This window comes from Drosophila rhopaloa, unplaced genomic scaffold (genome assembly GCF_018152115.1).
Source record: "Drosophila rhopaloa isolate 14029-0021.01 unplaced genomic scaffold, ASM1815211v1 contig_2, whole genome shotgun sequence".
NCBI lineage: Eukaryota > Metazoa > Arthropoda > Insecta > Diptera > Drosophilidae > Drosophila > Drosophila rhopaloa.
The window spans coordinates 2,757,258-2,779,798 of record NW_025335083.1 but is presented as its reverse complement, the minus strand read 5'-3'; the positions used below and the strand labels follow the sequence as shown (position 1 = coordinate 2,779,798).

The following is a 22,541-nucleotide window of genomic DNA, read 5'->3' as shown; positions in this document are numbered from 1 at the left end:
CCCTGCAGGTTAATGATTTTGGACGGCCAGAACGGGGTAGATTTTCCAGGGAATTTCTGGATTTCAGTCGAGAAATGAGACTCCTTATGGTTGAAGGACTTCTATCGAACATCTCACAAATATATTTAATCGATCGACCCTCATTATCTAGGTATAAAATAATTTTTTTTGTGAAAAGTTAATTTCCGTTCCCTTAGCATTTTGCTAGAGATTTACACCGAGAGTGACACCAAAAGATTGTGTTTTCCCCGAATTCAATCTTTAAAATAGAACCGCAACCAAAATGCCAAAAAAATAATGCGCTAACACCAAAAAACGAAAAACGGTTTATATTTATATTTTCGTCCATATCTTTTTATGGAAAGCGTTTTCTGTTCGGTTTTTTTCGTCATACTTCACAAAATATATATCTTTCGAAACATAAATCATTTTTTACCATTTTAAAAATTTTTCTTATTTAAAATTGGCATTTTTCAGGTAATCCTCTTTGCAAAGAATACTTTTGTGACTCACTGTACATTGTATTCAAATAGACAGTTAATGCATTAAGAAAGCTGACATGTAAATACGAATTGATTTGCGTTATAATTTTTGGGATGCACAAAAAAAAAATGTCTAAAACCGAAAAGAAACTAGTGGTTAGGCACGTAAATCTACACCTCGGAATAATTGGAACATTTTAGGCATAGTAAAACCTTGTGGTCCATCCCGAAAATGGATAATCTATGGTGCTTTGTAGGAATTTGGTTTGAACGGTTTTGTGTATCCTAAAAATATTCTTATTCACATAAGTTCATATGGAATATATTATATTAGCTAACCAATACTTCAGTATGACAGACATCCTCTTCTGAACAATTTTCGTATTATTTAAGGACTCGTGGGTTGATAAATAAGCAAAAGAATTAGTTTTAGTAAAAGTTCAAGATATGTCGAAATGTTTGAGTCTTAAACTCATACAATAAGCTTTAATTATTCCCGTTACTTATAAAGAAGAAGATGGTTTTGTATTAAGCGATTCGGACATTATTCTTGTTGAAATATCACATTCATAGTTGAGATGATATATTTCTGATACTGAACTTATGCGTTGAAACAGAGTATTTTAATGTAGCAAAAATGATATATACATATGAAATCGTAATCGATTGTTTTAGCGAATACAGCCACACTACAAAAGCTTACTTCCTCTTTCCTCATGGACCTTCCAAGAGAATAAACGTCTCTCTCGGCAGTTGAAATCTACCAATGTGTTTTTATTTATTTAACCTAACTGACGAAGTAATTATTGGAACGTGGACTTGGAACTACAAAGGGACTTCACTGGGAAACGCTGCCAGCTTTAATTAGTTGGAGACTCCACTGATTAATCTGATTTATCTAGATTTTTCAACAGTTTTTTATGAGGACCATTATTCTAGTGATGCCTACGTGGCGCAAGTATCAATCGTTAAATTCTGTAGAGACATCGTAATCAATATTTTTGGACAGTATACAATTATTCGATCAAAATTTATCACCACACACAACATTTTTCAAATCGAACAATTATTTTAAAATTTATTAAGAAATGTATAGCAGACGGGTATTTAATAGTTGTAGCACTCGATTTTTCTATATTATCAAATATTGACTCTCTGCCGCTCTTTAAACAATAAGTACTTACTTCATTAACACATTTCTTTCCCGGACTTACACGGTAGTTGACCGAGGGATTCCGCGCGAAAAAGAAAATTGTTTTTAAAATCCAAATCGTTTCCTAACTCCACTGAAATTTAACGCAGCATTCCCAAAAAAATCCAATTCAAAGAATATTTATTTGTGAAATAAGAAATTCAATTAAAATTTATGTGTGCCAGCCATGCATCATGTATCAAAAAATGTGGAACGTGGAATTAAATTGAGACGCATCTGAAAAGTCGACATTGTATGACCCATACAAACAATGCAAAGTATATATAGCCATTTCGCTCAATCTGCCGCATTCCTCATAAGCTAATAAAAGCACAGTGAGAGCGACAAGTGCAGCCGAAAATATTCGGTTTTATTGTTGTTTTATTATATAAAATTAATTTATTATATATTATAATGCTTCCCGGTGCTTTCGCCCGTAACTTTCACCATGGGGTTGCTCCGAAGTCCGCAGGATCGGCGGTGGCCAGCCATCTGCGAATGCAACACCGTTAGGCGGCCGCATCCGCACTCGTGGTTGAACTTCTCAAACAAACACCCCAGTCGGTGCTCATGAAGAATATAAAGACGAGCTGCACATTTCGAGGCAAAGGCTGCATTGGAACTTGGGGCTCATCTAAGTCCGCTTGGTCGGCGTCTCCACCTCGAAAGGATTCACCCTAGCAGAATGTTTGCCTCCTGCTTCGTGGGTTGCTTCTGCCGCTTCGGTGCTGTCTGACACGACACTATAGGCGTCATCGGCGGTCAGGCGAAAGTCCAGGTACTGGTCCAAGGTGCATTCTTCTTCTGGATCGCCAGCTCGGTCCCCTCCCAGGATGGAGTCCACAGGTGCCTCCGGCTCGCTCCCTTCGAACCTGCAGATCTTCTTTGCAACCAGGTCATAAGCCTGTTGCTGCAGCGAAAACACGGCGGCGACTTCATTGCTGGAAGGGTTCCTCTCCGCTTTCACTTCCTTCTCTAACTGGTAATACATTTTTTTTAGAGCTGCCTGGCCAGCCCTAGCAGCCACTTTCTTCAATCTTGGCTCATTTTCGCAAATGCGAAAATGGGATTCAACTAGTTCTTTAAATATTTGGAGGAGGTGATAGCAACGTTGCTGCAGGGTGGAGATTTTGCTGGCAATTCAGTGAGTGCGTCGTTATGTATTGTATTCAAACATTCAAACAAAATTTTTCAAACAACACTTTTATTTTCTCGAGCCAAAGCGAGATGACAATAGCATCTAATCTTCATAACTGTAAAGCATAAAAACACATACATAAATACATATAGATTTTTAAATCCTATTATTAATAATAACATTATTACTACATATATTTATTAATTACCCCGTGGAGTCTAAATCCAAGTCCTCTAGTAGGCAGAGAAGGCAGATGATCCTCCTCAGGAGCTTGTGCGCCTCTAGCTCGCTGAGATTTGGCTCCAGCGTAAATGCCTCGACCATTAATTCGGCCGCCAAAGAGGCCCACTTCTGGCCAGTGGTCTCCAGGACTCCGTTGTTCGCCTCCCTCAGGTCGAACGGCGTCGACCATATAGCGAACCGGCGGCTCACAACGTCCCGGAGCACGCGGATCTCGCCACGCACGCGCCTCTTGGCACTGCCAGGAAAGTGGCTCGTCCCGCTCCAGGCCAGCTCCAGCTTCTGATGAGCATTGTGCTCCCGGAAAACCATCCACCTGTGGATATTGGGCAGGAGATGCAGCACGTTGGTCATGTCCGCGGCGACGATTTCGTTGGGGCAATCGTCCACAATAATAGCAATTAAATGCTTTCCAACTCCACTGATGCGATAACTTCCCGCACCTGCTCAAACGCAGCCATGATCTGCATGGCCGTAAATGTATTTTTCTTCTATATAGATAAATAAATATATTTAAATACAGATGCATGAGTTTTAGGTATTTGGAGCTACTTACCACTTCGGTGTAAACGACCTGCTTCACGGATCCGTCATCTGAGGTTCCCATCATGACTAGCGTGTGTCCCGGCGTCGGCTGGGTGCGTAAATTGTTTAATTAAAAGGGGCTTCTCATGTAACAAGTAAAAAAGTAGTTGTTTTTTGGGAATTTTTTCACTTGGAAAATGAAAACTTACACGAATAATTTTTTGCATATATTTGAAGACATGTTTAAAGTATGAGAAAAATTTTTTGAAAATTCTAAAAAACAAAATGGCGGACTTATTCAAGGTCGCGTGTTGCGCGACGCGGCTGACGGATTTATTGCGGTACAGTGTGGAGCCCAAAGTTTTCAACATACAACAGGGTTCCCCCGAGTGCATGAATGTCTGCAACTTCAAAAAATTCGATTTTAAAATATTGAAATCACGTCTTGAAAAAAAAAGTGGCATGTTTTCGTCTTTTTTTGTTGCTGAATTGGTCTGAAAAGTGTATAAAATAACTTTTTTTTACTATTTCAGATATTCATGCACTCGTTCAATGTATAATCTGCAAAACACTTTTTAGAAATCAAAAATCGGTTCAGTATTTTTATCGTAATCGTGTACCGCGTTTTTGAAATCATAGTTTTGAGAAAAAACGATTTAAATTTTGTACCGCTCTCCAAATCGCACACAAAGCGCGCTCGTTCAATCACTCATATTTTCCATAATATTGAGAGTTGAGTCATAAAACTTCGGGAATATACTCTCAAGACGTTATTCTATCGATCGATTTTAAAATTTTACATGAGAAGCCCCCCTTAAATTGTTAAAATAATATTCATAAGACTATTACCCACCCCAGTCAGGTGTATGACGTCTACCATCAAGTAGAAACACCTGCCTTGATCCTCTAACCGTTTTAGGCCGTCCAGGGTTTTAAAGATCCCGCTTGGCCCCAAAAGGTCCAAAATATAAAAAACACAAGTATGGTAACTTAAGAACTTTGAACAACGGCGTCAAAACTGTATGACCACCTGGAGAAAACGCAGAATGACCCGTAACGCCTTGTGAAAGTGTCCAGAAAGCGCCTATATTGCGTTAAACCCAAAGGTGGTCACACTGCCTGGACCTGAAATCTGTGTGTCGCGAAATTCTGCGTTCCGCCGCATTTTCCGCTAGAAAAAAGTGCTGTGGATGGTAGCCGGTGGTGGGGGGCAGGTCGCCGCGAGCAGTTTTCCGTGGAAAGTGATCGATACACCAGTTTTGCCGCTGCGCGTGTTACCCTTGAGCAAAATACAGAGCTACCAGACCGTCAAAATGAACTTTACCGGTTTTTCCCCAATTCCTAAGTTTTCCGAACTCGGCCCCAACGACCGAAATCATACCCTCAAGACTGCCAGCGTTGCCCCCCTCAAGACCCTCCCCATCCCGGCGTTGCCAGTCTCCTCATCCCCCTGCTAAATATGTTAGCATCAACATTTTTAATAAGCCTCATTTTTGTTGTGCCACGCCATCTAGCTTACTTTACTTTTGCCACGCCATCTAGCTGACCTTACTTGCGCCACTCTACATAATTTACCTTGCATGGGCAAATTGCTTGTGCAGTTAAACAGTGGTATATGTATAAGACACCGTATAAGAAGAATATAAGAGTATGGAATTGAGTTTTAGTTAACTCTTCGTCAGTACTTTAATTTGTTTATTTTGTATTATTTTGTAGCATTTAATGCTAAAACACAGTCTACAGCTGACACTTTAGACATGGTTAAATAACAGATTTAAACATTGATGTTTGTAACCTCGTAAATTTTAGAAATTTCGCTAAAAATGTAATCTTAAAATAAAATCCTTAAAAAGAAATCAAGTGTAAAACTATATTAAAGTTCTAAAGTTTTTAAAACTAAGTAAAATTTTCTGCATTTAATTGCGATTTTATAACTTCCGACCTTTTTCTTTTCGAGTGTAAGCACATTACCTTACAATCAGCAGAAAGCGTAACTAATATACCGTGTTAATTAATTTTAAAAGTAACTATTTAAATTTAGGTACGTCGAAATACAAAATATTATTCTCTAGAATGTTGCTTCGTATGTTGGTTTATATTCTATTTAAATTAATATTTATACTCGCATCAACTTTTTGTGCAACAAAAGAGACCAGTAAAGATGACCCTAAGCATATAATCTACTCAAGTTCAATTCGAGCCCTGTCAGAACTCCGGGAGATTGAAAACTCCTATATGGAGCATTTGAGCAACTTTATTAGCTCCCTGCAACATAAAGTAGAAACTCTCAGAGTGTATGATATTAAGCATTCTGTCCATAACAAATAAACCGACAGTAGCCCTTCCCATCCCAGATACATTGACTCCATAGAAAATGGACATCTTGTTAGTAAAGCAGACCGGATTCACTATGTGTCTAATCCCTTAAATTCTATTCGCCTTGTAAGAAGAACACGTGAGGATTGGCCCAAGGTTATTGCTTACATCAGAAATCAAGAAAGTGTGAAAGGTATGAGAAACAATAACAATACGGCGCCTAAACTGGGATGCAAATCTTATCTTACCTTCTTATTCTAGTAGACTTCTTTTGATTAATTTACCATCCCTAGCCAACCGTAGAACGATGCTTGGTACTATCTTTATTTATAACCTTATACATGGTGATATTGACTGCCCCGACTTGTTAAGTCGGCTAAACTTTTCTGTGCCAAGTAGATTAACTAGAAATTATATTCCCCTAATTTTAAATCATTGTAGATCTAACTATGCCTTGCATGAGCCTTTCAGAGTATTATGTTCTGACTATAATAGACTTTTTCCTGTAATATCAAATCTTGACTCTCTGCCGCTCCTAAAACGATTAATACTTGCTTCATTGGCACAAGATTGATCTAACTATTACTGTTTTCCCCGGACCTTTACCTTTATTTTCCTATCTCGCGTCTATGCTATCGCGAATCGTGCCGTACGATACACGGCTGCGCCCCTCGGTCGGTTGGGCGGGTAAGTGGGCCGTAGGACTCCGCGCGAAAAAAAAAAAAAAAAAAAAAAAAAAAATCTAAATCTCACTGGTTGATTTTCAGTTCCGAATGAGGAAATGCATAAACTTGTAAATCGTACTCCCAACGCAGAGGATATGCAAGAGGCCTTGTTCGGAATGGATAGAATAGAGCACTTCTATGACCTGAAGTCATCGGATATGGCCAAGGGTCTTGTGGCAGCCCAACAACTCCAGTAAGACTGCGAATTAGGTTTAAGCTTAGTGGCTGAAATAGGTACTCTTATAGAACCCCAATGACTTCACCCGATTGTCTGGCCCTAGCAGACTATATGTACAAGCGATCAGAATTTAGACGAGCTGCTCAGTGGTACCGACTAGCTTTGAGTACTATAACGGAGCCCCATAATAGTATGTTTGGAGAACTCTATGTCCCACAACGAGAAGAGCTTCGAAAAATGTTCATAATAAGTCGGCTTCAAGAAGGCGAGTATGATAATAATGTGCCCCTTATTATGATAAAATGTTACTTTTAAAATTACGTTTTAAACTTCAGGTTCTGTCGGCAACTTAAGTGACTATCTGAGGGAACTGTCCCAAGACCCAACGCTTCCACTGATCCATTTAAAGGCAACACCAGCTCCCACGGCCGTGGAACTGGGATGCAGGGGGAAGTTTCCCCCAGGTCCTCAGTTGGTGTGTCGCTACAATAGCACTGCAACTCCATTTATGCGATATGCCCCCTTAAAGGAGGAGGAGATCAGCCGAAACCCGCTCATCTGGCTATATCACGACGTGATCTATGACAGCGAGATCGCTCAACTGACGAACTTGACCCGAGACGAGATGACTCAGGGCACCACTGAGAACGACAACCATGAAGTCGAGGTAAATCGCCTTTTCCACGTCCAAGTTACCGAAGACGATGGCGGCAAGTTGGACAAGGCATTGGTAAATCGCATGGCGGATATTTCGGGTCTGGATGTTGGCAATACAACTTCATTGGCCAGAATCAACTATGGCCTGGGCGGCTACTTTCCAGAGCACAGCGACTACAAGGACCTTAAACTTCATCCGGCAAGTGACCTGTTGTACACACAGTCATATATTCATTGCAAATAAATATTCGCTATTCTATTAGGAACTGCTCGAGGAAGGGGATCGGTTATTTACATTTTTGTTCTACGTAAGTATCTCTTTTTATATCAAAAGCAAATTTAAGGTCACCGATTTCAAACCTACAGCTAAAAAAGTTGTTATGTTTTTAAACCCTTGCAGAGAGTATTATAATTTCAGTCAAAAGTTTAAAAGTATATATATTCTTGATCAGCATCACCAGGAGAGTCGATCTAGCCATGTCCGTCCGTCTGACCGTCCGTCCTTTTTTCCGCAAACTAGTCCCTAAGTTTTAAAGGTATCTGCTTGAAACTTTCCCAAAAGTTGTCTTTCTATTGCAGGTGCGACTATATCATAAAGCTCCCATAGGAACAATCGGAAAAAAATTTAAAAAAGTATAACTTTGTTGTTTTTAATTTGTTGTTTGTTTTTTGGGATTTGGTAGTATTTAAATACTATGGAATTTCGGTTTTTATACCCGTTACTCGTAGAGTAAAAGGGTATATTGTATTCGTGCAAAAGTATGTAACAGCTAGAAGGAAGCGTTTCCGACCCTATAAAGTATATATATTCTTGATCAGGGTCACTAGCCGAGTCGATATAGCCATGTCCGTCTGTCCGTCTGTCCGTCTGTCTGTCCGTCCGTATGAACGCTGAGATCTCGGAAACTATAAAAGCTAGAAGATTGGCATTTTGCATGCAGATTCTAGGAGTTCCTACGCAGCGCAAGTTTGTTTCAAAATGGTGCCACGCCCCCTTTAACGCCCACAATCGCTTATATACGATTTTAAAAATTTAAATATTTCGGAAAAGTAAAAATGCAGTTTTATTGTGTTTATCAATACCTATCGAAATGTAGAAGAAATTTTTCAAATCGGACCATTCGTTAAAAAGTTATCCGTGATCAAAGTTTCTATCTCCATCTCCCTCGCACTCCCTTTACCTGAGTAACGGGTATCTGATAGTCGGGGCACCCGACTGTAGCGTTCTCTCTTGTTATTAAATTAAAATCTGACATATTTATCATAAGGCTTCCATAGAAAAATCGAAAAATTAAAAATAAAAAACAATTTTTATTTTGCTGATTTTCTATTTATCCAAATATTTCTTTGAGTAGTAATTATTTACTTTATCAGAATTACGCTTTTAGTTTTGTCAAAATCGGACAACAATATCATATAGCTGCCATGGAAACGAAGGCAAAATGAAGCGCAAAATCAACATAGCTTCTTTGTTTTTAGTAATATAGGCATAGAAATCGAAATGTAGTCGTTTTGTAATAACTGCAAGGGTATATAAACTTCGGCTTGCCGAAGATTGCTACCTTTCTTGTCTCACATTCGAACTATCATGTTTTATAAAGTATTCTCCACTCAATCCTTTTAAATCTTAAATTAATTATTTATTTTTCACTTTTATTCTGCGACAACCTTCTCCAGATGTCCGATGTTCCAGTTGGTGGTGCCACTATTTTTCCGGAAGCCAAAATCGCCATCCAGCCGAGGAAGGGTTCCGCCCTATTCTGGTACAATCTACACAATGACGGCGAACCGAATCTGTTGACCAGACACGCCGTTTGCCCCACGATTGTTGGCAGCCGATGGGGTCAGTTCTTACCAAAAACGTTCTCAAGATAAATATTATAAATTGTTTATTTTTAGTGCTAGTTAAGAGCATGTTAAACTATGAGCAGATGTTTAGGAAGCCCTGCTACAAGTAGAACATTCCAAAGATACTTGAATTAAAGCAATTTCGATTTTAAAGCTACACACATACTTTTATTAGTTAGGTCAAATGGAAAATGATGTTGCGAAGAGCTAATGTTATATCTTATAAGATTCCTTAAGTCCATAATTAATTGGTTAAAGCCAGTTAATGATGAGCCACAATATGAGCCACATGACTGGCTGGATTATTATTTTAAGTTTCAGTTCGATTGTTGTTGTGGTCAGTCCTCAATTAACGTCTTCCTTGCCTTTTGCATTTAAGGCCTTACTGGGTGGCACATAAAACCACCAGGCGCACAAGAAGAATACCACAGAACCCAGTTTGCAGATCAACGCCAATATCCACATATAGCTGTAGAAATGTTTATAAAAGTGGTGACCATTATTTTGATATATCAACACTCTTAATCTCACCGGCTGATATAGAAATTGTCGTAGACGAGACAAGCTCCTCCACCCTCCTTATCGCAGGACTCCTGCCACAAAATGCAACTCTCGTCGATCAGTGCTCCGAATATTAGTGGAGCTGGTATGGTGCCCAACAATCGAACCTTGATCCACTGGAGGCCTAGAGCGAAGGATCGCTGGTCATCCTGAACACATCTGCAAGCAAAAGTAATTTATGCTGATAGGTATCCTTAGCCGGATAAATGATTCCCCAACAAGCCTATCTCCGGAAGGAAAGGCATTATCATTTGGGGTACTCAAATATTTACTCAAATATTGATTTTGGTTAACAACAACCATAACCATTGCACAAACGTTTCGTCTATTTTGTCTTACTTCCTTTGGTAATCTAACAATAATTGGTTTTTTCATAAATTATAACAAAGCTTTCATCTGTCCCTTTTCCAGAACTCCTTCGGCTAGTGCAGGTTTTAATAAAAAACTACAAGAGTCCGACCAAGTTTAGTTGCTAAAATCGGACTTTTAAAAAATGGACCCTCAAAAATACACGTCAATTCCACCGTTTTTTGTTATTAAAAATCCTAATTTTTCTTATCATGGAATCCAACTGCAACAAAACCAGTTTCGCTTGTCAATTTAACTATTTCTTGATTGAACATAAAAATCTTTTGAGACATTTTGGGGAAGAACCTTAGCCACCTTAGTTTTGACACAGAACCTTTAAAATAGGTAAGCCTGTAAAACCGATGAATATAATTTATTTGAACAAAGACTTGCTTAAATTGAGCCTGAACTTCTTGAAAGAAAATCCTCTGGACTGAGTCCCGCTCAAAATTTGGCACATTTATGTTTAATTTGATCATTCATTTGATCGAGCCATATGGATTTAATGTTCAAGATGTTAATGATTATAAAGAGCGAAAACCACACTCACCTCAATGTGGCCGATAAAGCGGGCATTGTGGCGAGGAACGTGAAGACCATCAGGATGAAGCAGAGGCCCACGAAGAGCGGGAGGCTTCTGCATGTGGAGTCGCACTTCAGGTTGGTGGCATCTGGCTCTGAACCGGAGGTGGGATGGCCGGCCCCGCCCTCGTCCACCCAGCCAACGCCTCCGATGCAGCTGCAGTTGTGGTAGCGCTTCAGACTGTCCGCATGCGCCTCCTGGGCACATCCTGCGAAGCACGGACTGTAGTACATGACGCCATTGATGCCGCAGATCGGGTCATAGTTCTTCCGACTGCAGCCGCAGTTGGAGTTACATCCAGCCTCCAAAGTGGGTGGATCGCTCCTGGCTCCTAGGCCATATCCTGCGGTGACTCCAGCGAACTTCGGATTTGGACACGACACCAGGAAGCAGGTGGTGAAAAGTGTCGCCACCACGGTGGCCATCAGGCACATCTTGATGATTCCACTGCAGGCCAGATTCCACTTCTTCACCAGGTAGCCGCCGAGAAAGGTGCCACCACCACCCGCAGGAACCGTGATGAGGCCCATCACCAGGGCGGAGTGCATGGGCGAAATGCTAAACTGGTTTTCGATTTGCTTGGGCAGGAAGGCGGCGAATCCGGCTATGACCAGGCCCTCAGTGGCCCCGGCCAGGTTCAGGAAGAAGAAAGTGGGGTTCCCCAGCAGACCGAGTACAGCACGGGGAATCTGAGACAGTCCACTGGCCACTTCACTGGGCTTATCCGTACCCGCGGTGGTGGCATGCGCCTCGGAAACCCTTTCCAGCTTCTCCGCCCCGGGAAGCAGTTTCGGATATCCGAAAATGGGCAGGGCGATTAGAAGGCACATGGCAGCTGCGAAAATAAAGCCCAGCCACCAGGCTCCGATCCACACCTTACTGTCGCTGGTCAGGCTAAGTCTGCAAGGGGTAAAAATAGATTATTTACAGAGGAATATTATACAATTATTTTTTACGAGCAAATTGCACTTTTCCCACAATATTTGTGATCCCAATTTCTGTTTAATGATATTTTGAATTATGTGGCTTATATAAATGGAATTTTTTTTTGCTAAAACTAAACTCAATTTACCAACGCATTATATTAAAATGGTTCCCGACCTGAACAATTGTCCTTGTCATTGGAATAAGCCATTAATTTTGAAAAGGATTTTTTATACAACATTTTTTTAGTAATATAATTTCTTGGTATGCAATAAAAGTATTTAAAAACATCAAAATTTTATTTTATATTTTAGGAATGGCAAAATAGTGTCAAAGTTTCCTTAAAATTACTCATTTCCCGTCATGTCAGTTGAGTAAATTTTTTATCAAAGGCAGCAGTATCTATAAGTGAATCCAATGTCCAATCCATAAAACTCCTTTTCAAAAAAACTAATTCTGGTGTTTTAAATTCAACGTTATACAATATAAGTTGTTAAAAGTAGGTCCTTACACACATACTCCTTATATCCATATATAATATTTACTAATATATATATATATATATATCAACTGCAATATACAGAAGACTTTTCGGAAACTTTTAGTCAAATCGCCTTAAATCTGAGAGACGATTTGAATAAAGACGCGTTCGTCAGGCGGACATGGCTAAATCGACTCGCCTGGTGATGCTGACCAAAAATATATTTGAGTACATTAAAGGGTCAACTGAAATTATAATACCTTCTGATAGACTGTAAAAATACTCATTATTTAAAAGGGGCTTGAAATAAAAAAAATTGCCTTTTTTGGTCCTACTTTTCCGGCTTGCCAAATTAACTGAAATCGGAATTTATACTGTGGCTACAAAAGGTCGCCCAAATAATTTTTTTTAGCTCTAACCGCTCGTAAACATGTACAAAATCATAAACAAAATTTTCATGTTCTCGGCATTGTTTACGAACGCGGGGGAGGGGGAGGGGGGCGAGGCTCAGCAGACATTATGACTTATGGCATCTCCTTGACAATAAGCCATGCGGTTGTATCCAGGCGCACGCGGATGCAGATGGCTTTCTGCTGTGGAAAAGGGCAATCCTTGCGAGCCTGGTTCCTTCCCACCCCCCTGCCCCTTCAAGGTGAATCAAACAAGCGCTCATTCCCGTTCGCACCTTATTTCCTCGATGTCAGCGGGAATGTTGTTTTATTACTCTCTGGAGATATTTACACGGCGAGGTGCTTTGTGGCATTTTCCGTTGCCGGGTAACAAATAAGCTCAGCGGCAGCCACCCCTGCCATTTTCCCACCCAACGACTGGTGTTAAAGTCACCTGCTCTTTATCTCCATCAGCACCCACTCACCCACTTGACGGTCGAGCGAAGTCGAGCGATTAATAACAATCAAGGCTAGCTTATCAGACGCACTATGTATGAGTCATTACTAGGATGCACTTACTGGATTGGATCCACGCTCATCCAATCCGTATAGATAAGCAGCAATTGCCCGCCGAAAACGTATCCAATCGCAGGTCCCACGGTGGCCATGGTGTAGTAGATGCCTGCAAAAACAAACTCTAAATTAAGTTTCAACACCCAACGACATGCCATCGGTGCAGGTTGTCAACAAGTCATACCATATCATCATTATCAGACAGCTACATCTAAGTTTGCATTAGAAAATTGATCAAGTGTTGTTAAATTTGAGGGCATTTTTTTATGACTGAATGTGGTTACATTTCTATAATGTATGGACAACAGAAATTATCCTTTCATTGGCATTTAATGATACAAATGCGAGATCAACTGTAGGATCAAAACTGCTGACAATATTTAGAGTTGGGTAGACATTTCGCCGATTGAGCATTTATTTGTTTATCTATCTTTGAGCCGCACCGTGCAATCACTTCCTGGGGGCTGCCTCACCACCCCAGTGAGTCTCGAATCGGCGGATTTCAATTGTCTCAAAGCCAGACAGCGATATCCAAAGCGGCGAAGAGCTGATGCTGGACGGGTTTGATAATTTCACAGTCGTCTTTCGATGGCACGATAAACCTAACTAAGAGCCAATAAATTCAGCTGCCGTTGGCTCTGCCCCAGACCCGCGTCTCAACTGAGTCAGCAACAATCGGGCTCCTTAAAACTGGGTCAGCAGGGGGAAGGAAGCCGGCTGACACAAGACCCAACCCCCAACCCCCGGCGGGATTGGGATCGGAGCGGCTTGGGGGCAAACAGTAAATAGTGTTTACTCCCTTTGTAGCCGACGTCGATTGGCAATAAGGCGAATAAATATGCATGTGTGAGAGCAACTAGCAGATACTTTGATATGGCATAAGGACCGAACCGCCAGAAGTGTGGGTATTTGTGCATACTTCATTTGTTGTGCGACTGCGACAGACAAAAGTTTTTGCGCGTCTTATCAACGTCTGTGTCTGTTTCTGTTTCTGTGTCTGTGTCGTTTGCAACTTACCCAAGTAAACAGATGACATCTTCTTGGAGACGTTCTCATCGATATAAGTGACGCCCAGCGTGAAGAGGGGCGAGGCTCCGGCTCCGTGGAGCAGTTGGGCCCCCAGGAACAGCCAGACCGTCCAGGTTAGACTCTCCCCCTCGCCCAGGCCGTTAAGCTCGCAGGAGGTCTGCAAGGATATGGGAATTAGTCGGGACAGGTCCCCATGTCGCTCACCAAGAGTCCGTACCACTGCCTGGCTGGAGTTGGACTGCAATCCCGACTGCTCGCACACATTCGCCTCGGCAATGGTGGCCCGGTAGTTGCCCACCAGGAAGTTCGGCAGCAGGAAGACCAGCGATCCGAGGCCCATCACTATCAGCCCAATGGCGATGAAGCGAGGCTTGGAGGCTCCTCTCCGTCCGCCATAATAGGTTACCGGAACCAGGCAGGCGAACGAGGCCAGGTCATAGCCACTGGCTACCAATCCCATCTGCCGGGAGCGCAGCCCAAAGCGACGCTCGATCGTGGAAATGGACACGTTGATCAGTCCGTTCACTATCAGACCTGGAATAACAAAGAATTTAAACAGAGTTGGGCATACACTCAAAGAAATCCATAGTTTAATGAGCCTTGTTTTAAGGTAGAAGGGTTGTAGAGTTTTGGGGTTTCCTGATTTAAGGACCATTTTAGCTTGGACAATTGTCTTAAGATTTTAATAGCGGAACACCATTTTTCTGAAGGCAGAGTTGTTTTGGTAAAATTACTTACCAGAGTCAAGGGTAACAAAAAGTCGTTACACCCGACTATAGCGTTTCTTGTTCGTTCTGTGGTGCTATTTTAATATTGATAGTTTTATGTTAATATTTTTAAAAGTAAATATAATAATTATAAAAATCGGACGACTATATCATATTGCTGTCATAGGAACGATCGATTTCATTTGTTTAACAGCTGAAAAGCTGCTATATTTGCTTTATTTCTTGTTATATTCTTGCTTAGATGACATTCCGACAAATGCGTTTTTTGTGTTTTTTTTTTTTTGACCATTGAAATTATAAAATAAATAAGATAATCAAAAAAGTATAGCGACTTTACTAAATTAAAAAGTTTAAAAATGGAAGAAAACTAGAATTATCTTTAACAAATTATTGACGCACCTATTCGTTTCATTCTGGAAAGAAACTATTTATATTTCAAGTATATTCAAGTTAATTAAATTTTGATTTTCTCTATTTTTAATTCGACACAAAACGAAATTATATGATCTCAGAAATAAAAACGTTTACTCAGCGAGTTCCTTGTAAACCTGGTCTTTCCCACAAAATATAACTATTCCGAATGTGCAGTATTTTCTTCTGAGGGTCATCCCCCAGCATTGTGTTCTGACCGAAGCGCAGACCGTCAACAGATTGTCATACAATTCAGGGCAGTTGAAAGGGAATGGGGCGGAAGATAGAGCTCCTGGTTGTGGAGGGGGAGGGGGTTGAGCTGAGGGGCGGGTCATAAATTAAATATATGTGCGACAAATTGATTTTGAGAGCATAGGCGAATTTTCTATCATAAATAAATATCTACCGCCCTCCCCCAACTACAAAGCCATTGTTGCTTAGAATATTTATTTTTTTCTACAACGAATTCAATTTATTTTTCAATATTCGCCTGAAAGAAGACCTCTTCTGGTCATTTTCGGTTGGAAAGGTGACAGAAATCCGGGGAGAAGCTTTAGAAGAAGCGGGAAAACTGTATTGTTAGTGGGCGGGGACACTTACAAGTCATTTACCCCTCTAAGTACAATAATTTAATAAATCCCAATAGAAACCTCGAGACGGGGAAGTTAATACTTTGGAGCGGGAGTCAGTATGTGACCTTTGGGTTGAAGCACGGAGTGAAGTGCAGACGGCTGCATTGGATACGTGACAATCTCAGATTTTGCATGTGCATCGATTGCACTACTCCCTTTCTGGGTGGTGTGGGATATACATAGATAAAAACTGTTTGCCTAATTAGCAGTAAAGTTATCCACATCAAAATTCTCAATAAAATAAGACAAGGTATGAGGGATTCCTACGACGATTCGATCATTATAACATTTTGAATCAGAGCTAGTCGCTCGATGAATTCCTTGATCTACTTGAGTTATTACCAATGGACCGGTTCGGGGAGGTTCAATTATGTCAATTTAGTAGTTTATCTAGTACCTCCTATTGTTCACCTGTTCTTTGTTAAAGGTGAAACGCTGATTTTGTTTAAGTTCAAGTTCAAGCTTGTTTTTTGTTTTCGACATGATTAAAGAAATAATGTTCAAAAAAAATTGTAATACGTACAAAATATTAAAAAATACTTTTGTGAGGTTAGGGTTGGCATTGTTTTTTTTACTTAGAACATATTTACACTCCATTGTTTGAATAATATTTAATTTCAATTTAATTTTACTACAGATTTAGAAAAAAATAAATTTTAATTCATTCCCTATATCGTGAAAGACTTACATAGATAAACAGGCTTATATTAGATATATGTAAGATCATCTCTGGGACCTTAATATGGACATGTTCACATGTTCTGAGTTACTCCCATTTCTACAACCGGAATATGAGTTATTTGGCTACATTACTCATTTCAATAGGAAGATGCTGTATTCAGAGCCATAAAAACAACAATAAAAATTTGAACTGGATGCACGACGAGAGTGGAACGCGGCAGTTCAAAATTGTTGCGGATGATTTATGTTAATGCCGTGTCAACTGATTAATATTTTCGGTCACGTGCCACCCCATCCGCATCCGTAAGCCGAGCAACGGGCGGGCAGGCCAACTCAGTGTCACCCACATCCAATCGGAAGCGTTCCACGTCGGGGTCAGTCAGAGGCGGAAACAACAAACCAGCAGCCGAGTGCAACAGATGCTAGCAGGCCATTTGAGCTGCTGCAACTGCACGGACTTAGTTTGCTTACAGCACACGGGCACGGTCAAGACATAAATATGGAACTGGGCAGACATCCTGCCAGAGTTGTCCGCGTGAGTCACTGCCACAGTGATCGTGGTGGGACAATCCTTTTTTTTATAGTTCTTTAAATCAATTTCTCGTGAAACCTGCAGCTGGTACTACGGTTTCAAAGATATTTTTTGATTTGAGTTCAGGTTACTTAAAGTTTGCTTTAGATACCAGTCTCATCTTAAATATTCCATAAAGAACATACAATATTTTTTATTTTACCACTAAATATACATAATTGTTGATTTCTTATACTCTTTGAAAGCTAGATCTGAAAATGGTATTTAAAAGTTTAGAACATATTTATACCCGTTACTCGTAGAGTAAAAGGGTATATTGTATTCGTGCAAAAGTATGTAACAGCTAGAAGGAAGCGTTTCCGACCCTATAAAGTATATATATTCTTGATCAGGATCACCTCCTGAGTTGATATAGCCATGTCCGTCTGTCCGTCTGTCCGTCTGTCCGTCTGTCTGTCTGTCTGTCCGTATGAACGCTGAGATCTCGGAAACTATAAAAGCTAGAAGATTGGCATTTTGCATGTAGATTTTAGAAGTTCCTACGCAGCGCAAGTTTGTTTCAAAATGGTGCCACGCCCCCTTTAACGCCCACAATCGCTTATACACGATTTTAAAAATTTAAATATTTCGGATAAGTAAAAATGCAGTTTTATTGTGTTTATTAATACCTATCGAAATGTAGAAGAAAATTTTCAAATCGGACCATTCGTTAAAAAGTTATGCGTGATCAAAGTTTCTATCTCCATCTCCCTCGCACTCCCTTTACCTGAGTAACGGGTATCTGATAGTCGGAGCACCCGACTATAGCGTTCTCTCTTGTTTTTCTATATAAAATATTTTAAGAATTATCGAAAAAAGGATAATCATTTTAGTTAGCTAGATTTCCATTGTGTTTCACATTCGCATCTCAACCTCTACTGGCAGCCATCCAAAGGAGGTAAACTGCCCTCCATTCAGCGAGTGCACTTTTGCAGATTTCATCCAATCCCTGGAACACCGCCTAATCCCCCGGAACATGCTAACGTGTCGTCAGCTTTCGTGAAATTGGCGAATTTTAATTAACCGCTTGAACCCATTAAAGTGGGAAATTGAGGCTGAATCTGAGCCGTAGTCATGGGCTACAGTTCGGCTCAGCCGGGTATCTGGAGTTGGGTAAACAGCGATTAACAGTGTATTGATTTATGCTGCTGCCGTCTCACACTCCGGAATCACGCCTATGGCAACGTCAAGGGACCGGGGTCCAAACACCCTCCATACCTCTCGGGAACTGTAGTCTAAACTGGGACCATTTACACTTCTACCGTTCTTTCAAACTATTCAAAGTGCGGTGATTTTTTGAGGTTAATGCATCCTCGGGCTAGAGCGTCTGCAGCTCCAGCTCCCCTGACTGCTCCGGGCAGATATTAATTTTTAATTCGCTTCTATTCACAGGAGCCCCAGCCGGGTCCCACCTCCGCCCCAGCTCCTTGGTCGAAGTCTTATCTGTTGCACACAGACCTGCTGGCCGAGACTGGGAAGGCCTGGATGCTAATGAGGCGATGCGGATGTCCTCGTCGCCTTCGCCACTGCATTGTCTTAGCCGGCTCGAGACTTCTCGGATACAGGCCTGCTAAAAGTTTCCCTGGCAAAAGTTTGTCTTGTAATCAAGAAAAATATGGACATGTTGATTCAATATTGATTCAAGGAGCTACAAATGGATCCTGGACCTTGCCAATTTTAATGCAGGCCCTTGAGAAGCAGGACAATTTCCCTGGATATTTTTAAAAATTTTATTCTAGGAGTTGCACCAAACTTGTTTTTTGTATTATTTAATTAATGCATTAATTTTGTATTTAATTTTAATTTTTTGAATAAATATGGAATGAGTCTATGTGTATATGGCAAATCAATATTTAGGACGTAAATTGCTATTCAATGCCCAAAAATAAGAAAATCTTAAAGGGATGGCGTAAATGAGATTAATTTCTTATTTACCAATATATAATATTTTATTTTTTCTCTCCTCCCATCGTCCTATTAAAGTCAAAAAGTGATTCGAGTTTGTGCTCGATACGAACTCATTTCCGGGTATTAATTGATGTTAAAATCGTTATTGAATAAATTTGCACAATCATTGTATTTGGGTTGGCTTTTTCTTCGCGGAAATACATATCATGTGTAATGTAGAAAATAAAGGTAATTTAAAAAAATATTCCAATGCACGCTGTGAAACAGTTTTAGCTGCCCGGAGCTATACGCTTCACCGGGAAGCAGTCCACGCAAAAATCAAAAATCCAGCGTGGGCAGAAGTTTTTCGAGACAAATCATTTAACCGAATTAAGCAAGTAATTCGGAACGAGACAATATCAGACACCTCACCTTGCAGAGCACCACCCCAGCAGAGCCAGAAAAGAGCCCACTTGGCGGTACAGAAGCGCTGCAGCCACGACGGATTCCATCCACACCACCCGAATCGGTGGGTATCCGAATCCGAGACTGCTCCGGAGGAAGCCCGACTGGAGCGGGCACTGTTGTTATTATTGTTGTGCACTTTGGCGCACTTGGGTGCCACGGCAGTGCTCAAGTCCAGCTCAATATTAGCCTCGGCCATTGTTTCACTTTCTTGTCCCGCACAATTAACGCCTCTGCGATCCGCACCGAACGACGTGCGGAATCTGACTGAGCTCAGATTTTCAAACCGCCGCAGACAGAAGCTCAGCCCGCCTTTTCTGTTAAGGACTCGGCGCTAACAGGGCTCTGTTGCCAGAGACCAACCCTGCTGTGCTGTTACCCACTCGGGGCATCTCGGATTCATGAATGAATCTGTCCGAATACACTCCCACTCAGCTCATCTTACTCTACGGGCCGGAATTATCAACAGTTGTCATGACGCTGCTTTCGCGAACCTTATTATCTGGGAAATTTCGTGGTAATGGGGAAAGGCGGGGAGTTAGCCGAGTTCTTTTTCAGATGAAAATTATCATTTTATTCCCATTGGAAAATATTTATTCAACACTTACCTGATAATGTTCTTGTTATTTGCTATGAAAACACGACATTTAATTGGCAAACGCTTATTTGAACTCCAAATTTTATCAAACTTTATAGCGTTCAGATGTTCATAACGATTATTTAGGTGGACCCCCCACTCTCGGTTTCAAAAAATCGATATTTATTTTTTATTTAATTCGAACCTATAACTATTCAAGAATGTTTCTTTAAAATTTCAAGTGAAAATTTCAAAAACTGTTGAAGATATAGCCGATTTATTTTGGAAGTCGATTTTCAAAAAAAATGTTCAAAGGTCCGCCATTTTGTTAATTTTTGTCGGAATTTAAATTTTTTTTTTTTATTATTTAAGTCTTCCATTAAATGGATGCAAAGTTGCAAGCCTAAAAAATAATATATGTACATTTTCCCCTTAAATCATTTACAAATCTATATTATGTGTGGATTATATATCTTAGTTATAATTTCTGTCAATCTTTATTTTCATATTAACATCCAGAACTTCATAAAAAAAAATTGGTTAATATCATAAAACGTTATGGGAACATTCGAAATAAATCAATTAATAAGTTGTGTTAACAAATATTACAATATTTTTAATTTAAATTATAGCTTTGGATAGATTTAGTCTATTAATGGTGATATAACATTTTAAAACAAGAATGGAAGCAAACTTCGGCCAGCCGAAGTTTACATCCCCTTACAGTTATTGCAATTCGATTTCTATCTTTATATTACTAAAAACAATAAAACTATGTCGATTTTGCGTTGCATTTTGCCATCGTATCTATATGATAGCTCTATGATATTGTTGTCCGATTTTGACAAAACTAAAAGCGTAATTCTGATATAGTAAATAATTATATTAATATTAATCTCTAAGAAATATTTTGATAAATAGCAAAACAGCAAAATAAAATGTTTTTATTTTTTTTTTCTTAATTTTTTGATTTTTATATGGGAGCTAAATGATATAGATGTCCAATTTTAATTTAATTACAAACGTAATTCCATAGTATTTAAATATTACAAAATCCCAAAGAACAAAAACAAATAAAAAACAAAAAATTAAAAACAACAAACTTGTACTTTTTTTACCCATTAGGTCAAATTTGTAATACTTTAAACGCGTTTTTCTCGAAACCCACTTTTTTGGGGAGGGCCAGGCACATATGTACATATGTAACACTGGCAAGTCTTAGTTGACCGATTTAAAATTAAATACCTTTATCTACTCTTATACTCTTAGAATTTCTCGTTAATAATACATTTTTTATCAACAACTATTTTTTTGTGAAAAAAATCCAGTGTTATGAATATTGTAAAATCCCATTCCTCCTAACTTTACGTGTGTATTATTAGGATTAACCACCAATATTTAAGAAACAATTAGTTGATTCAGTTATAATTATTTGAATAATTTGTTAATTTCGAACGCCTGCTAACCGGAATCACTAAAGTCGGCTTAAGTGGTTTTTAAGAATTTTTTTTCAAAATTGTCTTAAGTGTACCTCTCTGACTACTACATTTCTACACAGCCGCTTGAAAGAGTTGTTGCGACCCATTCACATAGGCACTCTCAGTTGCAAAGCAACTGATCGGCCTGCGAAAAAATTTAGTTGCCCCGCTAATAAAAAGTTAGCCAACTAGTAAAGGCTCCTCCTTTCTACCCGGACTGGCGTACGGAAAATGGCCTCAGAAATATTTGAAGAAAAAATTTCAAGAAACAATTGTCCCTATTACAAAACTGGGTTCCAGGACTCAATTTATTTTGATCCAATCCCTGAATAATTCATTTATTAACATTGATTGGTATTACCTTTAAAATAGCTGACTTGGTCCAAAATGCAACTTCTTTTCAAAAAAATCCCAAAAGTACTGAATATCAACAAAACTTTACTTTTTATGGAAGAAGAGGCTGTTGCTGAAACGGCGCCAGAAATCAGCAAAATACCCACAAAAATATAAAAATTGGGGTACCTTTTACAAAGTTAATAAAAACAGCATTAAATATTTCATTACAACTTTCATTTTTATTCAATAAATTTTTCGGTTTAGTATTTTTTTCTTTCTAATTTGTAAACTTAAAATTAATAGGTAATAAACTTGCCAATGTAAAAACAAAATCATAGCTATTGGCAATAAACAAATTTAGCATCAAGAAGTCTGAACAAATTATTAAGTGGGTTTGGTGGTAAATTTTGATTTGCCGAAAATAGGGATCTAACTATAAGGCAAACTCTTAGCGACTGATAAGCACCAGAAATAATTTCTCCTCTTTGTAAATTAAGTACGATACATTTGTTAAGTAAATCTACTAAACTCAAGATGATACATTTTCTTTTCGTACTTTTCGGAAAATATTAAAAAAATTGGTTTG

The 22,541-nt window shown here is 39.5% G+C and overlaps 2 protein-coding genes across 2 annotated transcripts; one reads left to right on the top strand and one right to left on the bottom strand.

Moving 5' to 3' along the window:
- Positions 1–5,686: 5,686 nt before the first annotated feature.
- Positions 5,687–9,458, top strand: LOC108036955 (prolyl 4-hydroxylase subunit alpha-1). The gene is made up of 8 exons (XM_044459726.1): positions 5,687–5,871; positions 5,932–6,086; positions 6,661–6,811; positions 6,865–7,061; positions 7,132–7,652; positions 7,717–7,761; positions 9,131–9,296; positions 9,353–9,458. Exons 1-8 carry the CDS (start codon positions 5,813–5,815, stop codon positions 9,409–9,411), a joined length of 1,353 nt encoding a protein of 450 aa, XP_044315661.1. The 5' UTR covers positions 5,687–5,812; the 3' UTR covers positions 9,412–9,458.
- On the bottom strand, positions 9,442–19,815 carry LOC108050338 (solute carrier organic anion transporter family member 4A1). Its single transcript, XM_017131973.1, has 7 exons — positions 19,532–19,815; positions 14,407–14,723; positions 14,178–14,346; positions 13,167–13,269; positions 10,761–11,693; positions 9,833–10,021; positions 9,442–9,770 (listed from the first exon to the last, which is right to left on the bottom strand). Exons 1-7 carry the CDS (start codon positions 19,761–19,763, stop codon positions 9,647–9,649), a joined length of 2,067 nt encoding a protein of 688 aa, XP_016987462.1. The 5' UTR covers positions 19,764–19,815; the 3' UTR covers positions 9,442–9,646.
- Positions 19,816–22,541: the final 2,726 nt, after the last annotated feature.